The sequence below is a fragment of the Carassius carassius genome, chromosome 34, assembly GCF_963082965.1.
Source record: "Carassius carassius chromosome 34, fCarCar2.1, whole genome shotgun sequence".
Lineage (NCBI taxonomy): Eukaryota > Metazoa > Chordata > Actinopteri > Cypriniformes > Cyprinidae > Carassius > Carassius carassius.
Genome location: NC_081788.1, coordinates 22,277,139 through 22,288,704, shown reverse-complemented (window position 1 = coordinate 22,288,704; position 11,566 = coordinate 22,277,139). Strand labels below are relative to the sequence as shown.

Genomic DNA, 11,566 nt, shown 5'->3' with positions numbered 1-11,566 from the left:
AGACACATTCAGATGCCCACTTAAAACGGGACAAATTTGAAAGGCGCCACAACAGTGAATAAATACTAAAACAAAAAACTAAACCCACAAAACTTCAAGTTTATATTTCTTATTTGCTGTTACAAAGATGCTTGTTTTCTTAGTTTTTTAACACATTGCTAAAACAGACTAATTATGTACACAGAAACACAAAAGACAATGTTTGACAAGGCCACAGTACTCTAACCAAAGAGTAACCCATGAACATTCATCATACAACCTCTGGACAACAGGCTTATTTTATAACCTATTTATACTCCAAAGATTAAAAGTAAACTAATATTTGTGCACATGTGCTTTAAATCCAAATCAAACAGTTAGCTGTAAGGCACAGCCACGTCTAGGCTGCTGATGTCACAGGGCTACCAACAGTGGAGAGCATTACCAACAAAAGCTTCGAAAGCAGCCAATATGATTGACAGATGGCCTTATTTTTGTTCTGAGTGACAATGTTCTTAGCACGAAGTACCAGTATAATATTATTGGACTGATATAACTTATATCTTGGGTTATATTATTATTATCATTATTCATAATGTTACATTTACAATATTCTAACAGCACAGTCTTATTTATATGACATCATAACAGCATGATGTCACTTCTGTGTCTTAAGTGAACTGCATTGCACTTCACGTAACATCATTCATGCAGCCGTTGTCTATGTACTGTATAATCTCTGTGTGTGTCATTCAATGACGATGATTTGTCACTATAAGCTCAGCTCAGGTCTGATCAGTCATGTGCTCCTTTAGTCCTCCTCTTGGCATATGGCAACCCACGTCAAGCCTGATCTTGGCTTGCTGTGACCCCAGCAATGACCCCAACCGTTAAGGGCTGGAGGGTGAGCAGTGGTCTCCATTCACAGCTGTGCCTCGTGCCTTATGTAGAGCTGCCTGGATCCGGAAGTGAGTCCGTGATTCCATGGAGTAGTTTTTGTAATTTTGCCTGGCAAAGAAATCATGGTTAATAGTGTTCAAGACTAACAAGGCAATGACTTGTAATATCAATGTAATATTTGTAATATTTGACTCTGCAAATAGGGTCACTCCACACATTATATACATTTGCTATCTTAGAGGTACAAAACAATCACTGTCAGTGTCAGGACTGTACTTACTTGGCTGTCTCCAGAAGTTTGATGGCCTCCTCTGTTCTGCCCTGCTCCAAACACAGTAAACCGTGTTCCAGAAGTGCATTGGGCACCAGGTAGTGGTCATATTTAATCTGACTCTCACTGTACAAGTACAAACAGGCAGAGAGAAAGAGAGCATTTGTGATGCTATCTTTAAGAATGTTTAAAACATCTTTTCTATTATCTGTGACATACTGGAGACTAAAACATGTAACGTTTCCTATTGTGTGCAGAAAAACCACAAACACTTCTCTTTAAGTTGTTGTACAGTAAAAGAGCAAGACTGACTTGCAGAGGACGAGGGTGAAGTAATGTTCAGCTTCTTCCTTGAAACCCAAGTGTTTGAGACAGAGCCCCTTAAGCAGACTAACCACACACTGGTCATCTGTGGTGAACTCAGTCCCTGAGGGCAAACACACAGAGACATTTTTGTTACAGAAAAAAAACGCTAAATGTGATACAGAGAGTGTCTGTGTGGATGATTTTTTTTTTTTTTAAATGAAACACACTGTAACATTGTTACTTTTTGCTGCTCATGGTAATTATTATCCGTTGTTGCAAAGTATCATTTGGAATGACATGAGGAAATAAATAATTACATTATTTTTGGGTGAACTATTATTTAAAAAGTGGACACCAGCATAAGCAGTACTGTATTGTATGGAAGGAGAATTTACTTGGATGTTGCTCAAGCGTCTCCTGGGCCTCCTCAAGGGTCTTCAGCATGCCCTCTGTAAGGTCCTTGTGCTTCCCAATCACAGTGTAGCCATTCCAGATATACATCATCTCCTGTCGTGCAAACATACCCTCACAATGAGTATGAATTTTAGACTGTGTCTTGTCCAGGTGTTTCCCTTTGTTTTTTAGTGGGATTACACAAATAAGGATGGTCTAATTCCATACTCTTTGTTAATTAAAGGGCTTTTCAAACAGGATGCCTTCTTACATTAAAAAAAAGAAAAGAAAACGGCACACAATAGAATAGAACAGGAAGCCAGTTTTTAGATGCAATACACTATTACCAATGCACATTATCAGACTTGACTGAATGGCAACTCCAAATGCAGTGAGACATGACAGCCAGAGATGCAAGAGGAAATCCTGTGTGAACTATGCAAAAAGACACTGTATTCGCAGTATCAAATAAATAGAGAGTAAAATCTGGGCAAAACTGAACACTGACCAATGGAGGTGCAGGAAGAGGAATGGCATTATCTGTATTATAGCGTCGAGCTTTTCTGATGGCAAACTTCTCTGTGGGCAATGACTTCCCAGCTATTTTCTGCTTCAGACTGGGAACTTGTCTGAAAAGTGCAAAACAGATCACAGCATCAGTAAAGTACATATAATGTCCATTTTATATTTGCAAGAGGATGGGCTAAATTAGACGTTCAAATTAAATGTGAGATAAAATATTTGGGCATTTGCAATGCTTTTTTTGAACTGAATTATATTACTGTACAGGCTGTATATGATATAAATGACGTTTTACTGATCTGACAGTCATGTTGTCTGATTTATAGGTTTATATTTAATCATGTGATTACATTCTCTACTGAACAAACATGAACATACACACTCAAGCACACCGTTCCCTTGCCATTACCTAAACAAAGCCACCTCATTCTCCCCGAACGGCTGGCATTCCTCACGACTCAGCATGCTGAGGTAAGCTGCTTTCATATACGCATATGTGGCCTGAAAAAAAGTGTGTGTGAAAAAAAAAAAAAAAAAAAAAAAAAAGAGAGCGATGAGTTCTCAACTGCACAGTAAACACAAACATCCCTGCAGGAGATTAATTGTCCTCAGCCTCTATTTGCTATATCAGCAGACCTTTTAAACCCAGAGTAAAATCTTTATCGTCTAATTTTATTAAAAAGTGAGTTCATTAAATTTTAAAATAAATTAAAATAGAAAAGAGCTATCTTTAATTTTTATTTTTATTTTTAAAAACATTTAAAAAAAACTTTTAAATTGAAATGTATAAATAAACTGGAAATTCAACCCATTTTATTCCAATAATCGAGCAAATCTTCAGGGCAGCAGTCAACTGAGTATTTTAGGGTTTCACCTTAGACCATGCGTTCTCTTTGCTGAGCAGGTCTGCGTAGAAGTAGGCCATCTTCCAGTGCCTTTTATAGGTGAAACACCACATCAGTTCCCAGTAACACATGTGATGGAACTGCTTCCAGTGCTGCTGAGCTTCACAACACTCCTCAAAACGCTTGATGGCCTTCAGAACAAGAACGTGCATATGCACACAAGCAATTAAAAATAAAACAATAAGAATAATATAAGAATCAAAAGAACACACTCCTTTTTTTATGCATTAGATAAAAGTAAGTATCACGTACAGCATCCAGATTTCCTTTAATTTCCTCTATTCGACCAGCGAAGAACAGGAAAATGGATCCCTGACAGAAACACAGCAGTTGTCAGATTTACAATTCATACTCTAATATTTAATAACAGTGATTTTAGCAGCTGTTCATATACTTATGTAAATGAAAGTGAAAGTGTTTTAAGATTTTTCACTGGAAACTGTTGCATTTGAAAATGGTGGTTAAGTACCGTTGGATACTTTTTCAGATAAGGCTGAAGCAGTTTTTCTGCATCTTCCACATCTCCCTCTCCAGTGCCTAAAGGACACACACAGACATGGATAACAAAGAGATTCTGAATAACACATTGTTACTTCTGATGTGCTACATATGAATTAAAAATGCAATTCAGAAGCAATCTTCTCTTACCCAAAATGAAGCTCATGAAGGTGTGGTAGCAAAGCAACAACATGTTACAAAGGAAAGACCGAAATGTCTGTTCAGCAGAGCCCTCCTGGAGCTGCTGAAGACCAAACTCCTAAAACACACACATATGTACACAGTGTTTGAATTTTCATTCTGACGGCACCCATTACTGAAAAGGATCAATTGGATAGCAAGTGATGTAATGCTACATTTCTCCAAATCTGTTCTGATAAAGAAACAATCTCATTAACATTTTATGTGGCATTAGGGTAAGTACATTTTCAGCAAATTTAAATTTTTGGGTGAACTATTTCTTTTAAGACAGACACAACACACAGTAAATCATTCACACTTGTGTGCTTCACTACATTCTAACAAGCAGGGGCGTTGCACATGATCCCCGGGATCCTGATGGGCCCCCCATGAAATATCCAGGTAAAATAAAAAAAATAAAAAATCTCTTCCTTTGGGGCCCTGGTAATCAGTACTGGTTTTACCCCCAGTCTGACGCCCCTGCTAACAAGTATAAAAGCATCGGCATGCACCTTGACATACTTTATTGCTAAGACAGACAGAAAGCAAAAACAGCCAAGCTCAGATTAAAATTCATTTGTTTATGCCAAATGAACCAAAGCCAAACTAAGCTTAGTACTACACAATACTCACTTTGTTACCAGAGAAGCCCACAAATTCCAACAACCTGAGAGTCCGTGTTGGCAACAACGACAGCATCTGGGAGAAACACAGGTGAGGGGTTGAGAAAACAGACTTGCCGTCACTAAACTATGCTAGGATTAATAAATGTGCACGTTTGATTTAAGAGGGAACATTTAAAGGTATTTTAAGGCTAAAACACAAGAAAACATGACATAACGCACTCACCAGGTTAAAGGCCCCGACCCCGAGCTTAACGCCTCCCTCAAAATGACCATGATTGTCACCTTGAACATAACTTGCGGACTTCAGGACTGTATGCAGCTCTCTTGCAATTAACACAAACACATGTTAAAATAAACATACAGATATACTAGTATTATTGTGCTAGTATAGCATTTATAAATGTTTTGAATTATCTTTTATTTTTTATATTTTAATTTTTAATTGTAATTTTTTTGTCATTTTGTTATGTGCTTTTGTCTTTTTAATTAATTTTTGTATATTTCAAATCAGTTTTAAGTTACTTTTATTTAAATTTTTGTTGTAGTAATTTTTGTTTAAATGAATTCTAATATTTATATGTAATATAAAGCTATATTTTAATTATCAGTTATATATATATATATTAGTACAGACCAAAAGTTTGGAAACATTACTATTTTTAATGTTTTTGAAAGAAGTTTCTTCTGCTCATCAAGCCTGCATTTATTTGATCAAAAATACAATGTTTTTAAATTTATTATACTTTAAATTATCATTTATTTCTGTGATGCAAAGCTGAATTTTTAGGATCATTATCACATATAATATGATGATTCATTATAAAAGTTGGAAACAGTTCTGCTGCTTAATATTTTTTCAGAACATGTGATACTTTTTTAGGATACTTTGATGAATAAAAAGTAAAAAAATAAAATATAAATATTTAGTAATAACAATATACACTACTGGTCAGTAATTTGGGGTCAGTAATTTTTTTCTTTCTGTTTTTTAAATAAAATCAATACTTTTATTCAGCAAGGATGTGTTAAATTGATAAAAAGTGATAGTAAAGAAAATATATTATTAGAATATATATTATTAGAATTTTTTTTTTGTTGAATAAATGCAGTTCTTTTTAACCTTTTATTCATCAAATATATTAGACAGCAGAACTGTTTCCAACACTCATAATAAATCAGAATATTAGAATGATTTCTAAATGATCATGTGATAGACTGGATGTTACATGTGACTCTGAAGGCTGGAGTAATGATGCTGAAAATTCAGCTTTGCATCACAGGAATAAATTATTTTTTTAAAGTGTATTCAAATAGAAAACTATTATTTTAAGTTGTAATAATATTTCACAATATTACAGTTTTTTCTGTATTTTTGATCAAATAAATGCAGGCTTGATGAACAGAAGAAACTTCTTTCAAAAACATTAAAAATAGTACTGTTTCCAAACTTTTGGTCTGTACTGTATATACTGTATATAAAATAGTTAACAAAAACAACACTGCAGCAGGTCTTACTTGTATATTTGATAGCTGTTTCTCACTTTCATTCCTCCCTTTATGAAGCTGATCATATTTTCATCCTGAAAGTAAATAAATCTTGAATGAGCAACATAACTTTTTCAACGATAATATATTTTATTCACATACATGATAACAGGGCAAAGTAGGTTTAATATCAGCAGTAGAAGGGAATCAACCACTGGGACAGACCTGCAGGAAAGTGAGTGCTGCCCTCTGGAGGAGGCATTCAGCATAGCACACTTCAGCATGGAGCTCCTCTGGGGATGACACAAATGTAATTACACTTTCAGATTATCTACACAGCCACGATATGGTCACAATGGGTTGAGGAAGTGATTGCATAAACTGCTATTGTTACAAGAAGAAGCCTGTGATAAACTTTTGTAAAAGATCTCGAAGTATTAGCATGATTTATTTCTTTACTGATGCATACTTATTGGCAATTAATCGTTTAGTGAAATATGTATTTAGGCACCCACCTTCTGTGAAGTTTTTGCTGTTGAAGGAAGACTTTTTACGGTATCTGTAATGACAAACACAGCCTTATCAGTCCTGTCCTAAAACAACACAATGATCCATCGGTAGTGGTTACTAGGTCACATGCTCAGTTGACACAGTTGGCTGAGGTCAGCTTTGTGTTCTCTGTTACAGTCCTAGTGTGTGAAAGCTGGTAGACAATTTTGCACTCAATCCAAAAGTAAAAAACAATGCTTGATTCACTGTATCTCTAAGGCCATATAAATAGCGCAGTTGGATCTGAGGAGGACACAATGGCTGTCTGGTTTCTGTCTGAGTAAACCGACTCCCCTCTGAGGGACAAACATGAATTATTCTGAATAAGTTTGGCTTCTATTAAATTTACACAAATACAAGACATGCAGATGAATGCAGAGCTGGGGGGCTAAGATAAGTAGGCCACGTTCACCCTACAAAGTTTTATGAGTGACAACCACTGGTCTGTGTATTTATGGAATACAGAAGTCACTCTGTATCACTCAAGTAACAGCCACAGCAATGTAAACAAGCTACATTGATGTTAACAGTTTAAACACACACACACACTATATATATGTGTGTGTATATATATATATATATATATATATATATATGTGTATATATATATATATATATATATATATATATATATATATATATATATATATGTGTATATATATATATATATATATATATATATATATATATATATACATATATATATATATATATATATATATATATATATATATATATACACACACATATATATATATACACATATATATATATATATATATATATATATATATATATATATATATATATATATATATATATACACACACATATATATATATATATATACACTTTATTGTAAAAAAAAAAAAAAAAAAAAACTGGAAGCAGAGTGTTTTGTTTATGCTCTTTATAAACTGCTGCATTTAAATGATGTAAATGAACAGAGACTAGAGATTGTGGAACAACGGCAGGCTGAAAACATAGTTATATGCATAGATTACCTAATCTTGTAATCAGATCTAGTCAGATGTAAAGGAGGCAATAAAATGGGTCTAATGTGTCAGAACTGTGGCCTAACGATTAGCACATGAGCTCCAGACAAGCCGACTGGTGGTGCTGATGCAGGAAATGTAGGTTAATATTGATAATTAACTCTTTTTGTGTGTCTATTTGACAATTAGGGTCAATTTGTGGACACATGAATGTTTTTAGATTTATAGAGTAAGCAGTTTTCATATCTTCTACATATACAAGTCAAATAATAAATTAAAAATGTTTCTATTTCACTGGGATTCGGCTTTGTCTTTCATGATCTATTAATAGTAGTTTTAGTATTTGACTAATGAATGCATAAATAAAAAATTATAAATATTAAAGGGGGGGTGGGTGTTGGCTGTCTTACCTCAGTACTTCTACATTTTTTGCTAGAACAACTAAATTAGTAAATGTTTCTGTTTATTTCTCTTAATAATACATTGCCTTATGCATCATCATCATCATGCACATTCTAATGAAAATGCACATTGTTCTTATCTTACAGCATTCCAAATAACTGATTTATCTTATTAGACCAATTAAGATCACTGTAGTTAAGTATATACAGGTATGTATTGTGACAGAACTGCTTTACTGTCCTGCATACGTGGCTGTTATTATTTGGACCAGACGGTGTAATTGATGTGCAAAAAGCTGAAGAGTTTGAGTGTGATAAGCTGAACGAGGCATTCCAGCGCTACAGGGCCTGGATGACGTGGCAGAGTCACAGAGGTGTGAGTTGCCTGGAAACACAAGCATACACCAGATTGTCACACCCCCCCAACACAACGTGTCATGGGCCTCTGAAATTCCTCTGTCATCTGGGATATGCTGATAGCCTGCAGCATTGTGGGATTACGTCACCAATACAAATGTGACATAACAGAGAGGAACCTGAAAATAGTGTATGGATGTTAATAGTAGCACCTGCTCCCAGAAATGGAATGAAAGCCTGTGAAATAAAAATACACCTGCTAGAATGTTACTCTATGTAACAAGATAAAAAAATAAACAAATATTTCAATGTTATATATGCATATTAAATGTTATTTAAAACAACGCACCGTTGACACACAGCCTGTGCTTCTTTCATTGTGTTGCCTGCAGCCAAGATGTCCTCCAGGTCGAAGGTCATCATGGCCTGCATTTCCAGTATTGTGGCATACGTGAGTGCGTGATACATGCTGTCTTTATTCCTGACAAAGAACACAAAGGAGGGCGCATTAGATCTATATATACACTACAAAGGAGTGGGTGGTGTAACTTAGTGACGGTAAAAGACGATTCACCTCAGAGACACTCTATAATATCATCAATAACATGAATGAAGCCTGGAAATGTGGGAAGGTGTTTGTGTAACCTGAACATTCTGAATACAGTATAGCAACATAATACCAAAAACACTAATACTAATGACATTATGAAAAACTAGCAGAGAAACACTCATTGTCAATTACAAATGTGGATATAGTATTTTGTTAAAATACACTACATTATACAGTTATACACTACAATAAATACATTATTATTTACCCTATCACAATTAAACTAAATTTAGTGTATATGTACAGTGCAGTTTCAGTTCTTTCAGGAGCAGAACAGAATGTGACACTACTGGTCCAACATTCCTGGGTAGAGAGATGTCTGGAACAACAGGTTTACTACTCTTTCCTTTACACAGGTGGAACTGGAATAAAATTAGCATGACAGGAACAGGAATGTGGCATATTTGACATCTTCTGACCAAACAATAAATGTGATAAAATACCACGAGGGCAACACACATAATGCATGCTAAATTCATACATAGAGGCTTACTTATATCTTTTAAACAGATAATTATGAATTTATGAACGAGCTGACTTGTAAGAGTTCTTAAAAAAAAAAAAAGAGTTCTAAAATGCTTATAAGACCATAACAGCTGCAAACAAATATCAGGCTTTGAAATAGTGTTTGGGCTGTTGCTGTTTCTCCTGTTGCTGTTTTCCTACAAACACTTTCCTGAAGTCCTAATCAATATGTATGCATAATGTGTAATTATCCTGGCAAAGTCAAATCAGATGTCCTGCAAAACACAGCACCAAGTCAAGAAGTGTGAAAGGAGAGACAGAAACTACTTTCACACAGCAGCACAACACAGCTGTCAGCTCTATTTGGAGTGCTAAATAGGTTTCTGTTTATACTCATTTTAGTTATGAGATCTGGCAGCCTTTCAGGTTATGAAATATAAATGAATAAGAAATAGTGGTTAGAGAGCTGCAAAAAAAAAAAAAAAGGTACCTCTCCTATTTAAGGAATCGTCCACTGTGGGATTGCAGGAAGATCATCTTAACTATCAGCAAAGTTGTTTTCTAACTCTGAGTCGGTACAGACATGGACTCTGACAGTTCTGCTTTTAATTCAATCTCTCATTCTGCCTCCATTTGTAACTTTCTCTCTTGTGTACCCTTCATTAGCTCCTATTTAGCAGCAGTATCCAAAATTAGCACACGTGGGAGTAAATACTGACTGGTGAGTAAATAAGACAAAGTTGGCTTTATTAGGAAATTCATCTTAAAACATGGATTACATTTAATTTCTAAGAGTACTTTTCTGATTTTCATCGAATACAAGATAATAAAAAATAAATAAATAAATAAATAAATAAAAATCACCATTGAAAGGTGTGGTTTAAAGCTCATTTTGGATCCTGAATGCAACCTATCAAAAGTAGAGGGTCCCAGGGGACAAAGATGTAAAGATGTCAAAGATTACAAAACAGACTGAAAAATTATATAGTTTATTAATACACAAAGGCACACACCCATCCACAGCTGTGAGTAGTGAGAAAGGAAGAAATGCGAGATGCTCTAAGACACAGCATACGTATGAAAACGGGGTGTGGTGTGGAAAGAAGAAAAGATCTAGAGATGAATCTCCAGAGAGCTGAACTGATTCAGTAGCTTTTGGATTATGCAAGATTTCCCCGAGTAACACCCGATGATTGTGGATAAAGACTCAAAAATTATGTACAACAACAATTCAATGTAAATTAGTAGATTATGCACTTGCGTACTTGCTTAAAAGATTCATATGATGCTATTTCAAGTTTTCCTTTCTCTTTGGAGTGTTACAAGCTGTTCGTGAATAGATAAGATCCCTAAAGTTGCAAAGACTAAAGTCTCAAACCCAAAGAGATATTGTTTATAAAAGTTAAGACTCGTCAATGCCCTCCTAAAATGCCTCATCTAAACACACCCCCACACGTCTACGTCACAATTTGAAAAGATTTGCATAACGCTGCCCAAACCCGTGAATGCATGTTCTGAAGTGAAGTAAACTTCAATAGATTTCCCATGCTCAGGGAGTAGGGAGCAATGAACACTATGTAGGGACCATCTCAATGGGAACACAGTCCATGCAGGGAGTTCACTTTTAACGAGGTGTGTTAACAAAGAGAGACATGCAAAATATGCAGAGCTGGGGGGTGCAAGGACTGGAATTGAGAACCGCTGGTGTAGAGTAGCGCTTGTTGTTTGTTGTTTCTCCGATCATAAATGCAGACATGGTATTATGTTTACACGGTGCGATGCAGTGCAACAAATAAAAAGACAGTACAAGTCATTATAATCCATAATTATATCCCCACTGGATGCAACAAAATGCAAACTCGTTTGTAATGGGTTTTATTGTTTTTGTCTTGTCTCGCTGGTGTTCTGACCGGGACACGCATCACAGTATGGTGAGGGGCATAACATTTCTGCCACACGCTTGAGGTGTTCAGCCAATCACAAAGCACTGGATAGCTGGCCAATCAGAGCACAACTTGCTTTTTAGACCGATAAGCTTTGTAAAAGACAACGCATTTCAGAAAGGCAGGGCATATAGAAGAAACAAAAATGTACAGTATGCGGAAAATAATGTGTTTTTGTACC

At 35.3% G+C, this 11,566-nt stretch overlaps 1 protein-coding gene across 3 annotated transcripts in view; it reads right to left on the bottom strand.

The window, feature by feature from the left end:
* Window positions 1-207: 207 nt before the first annotated feature.
* LOC132114754 (tetratricopeptide repeat protein 39A-like) overlaps window positions 208-11,566 on the bottom strand; it is a 28,442-nt gene continuing 17,083 nt past the window's right edge. For all 3 annotated transcript variants that reach the window (XM_059523068.1, XM_059523067.1, XM_059523069.1), the window contains 16 exons: window positions 8,717-8,848; window positions 6,581-6,624; window positions 6,291-6,358; window positions 6,096-6,160; window positions 4,804-4,903; window positions 4,588-4,653; window positions 3,925-4,033; window positions 3,746-3,813; window positions 3,529-3,588; window positions 3,246-3,407; window positions 2,781-2,872; window positions 2,358-2,478; window positions 1,852-1,963; window positions 1,463-1,577; window positions 1,160-1,276; window positions 208-987 (listed from right to left, as the gene is read on the bottom strand). In XM_059523068.1, coding sequence (XP_059379051.1) covers window positions 870-987; window positions 1,160-1,276; window positions 1,463-1,577; window positions 1,852-1,963; window positions 2,358-2,478; window positions 2,781-2,872; window positions 3,246-3,407; window positions 3,529-3,588; window positions 3,746-3,813; window positions 3,925-4,033; window positions 4,588-4,653; window positions 4,804-4,903; window positions 6,096-6,160; window positions 6,291-6,358; window positions 6,581-6,624; window positions 8,717-8,848 — 1,549 coding nt within the window. In that variant the 3' untranslated portion in view covers window positions 208-869. The remainder of the gene's footprint in view (window positions 988-1,159; window positions 1,277-1,462; window positions 1,578-1,851; window positions 1,964-2,357; window positions 2,479-2,780; window positions 2,873-3,245; window positions 3,408-3,528; window positions 3,589-3,745; window positions 3,814-3,924; window positions 4,034-4,587; window positions 4,654-4,803; window positions 4,904-6,095; window positions 6,161-6,290; window positions 6,359-6,580; window positions 6,625-8,716; window positions 8,849-11,566) is intronic.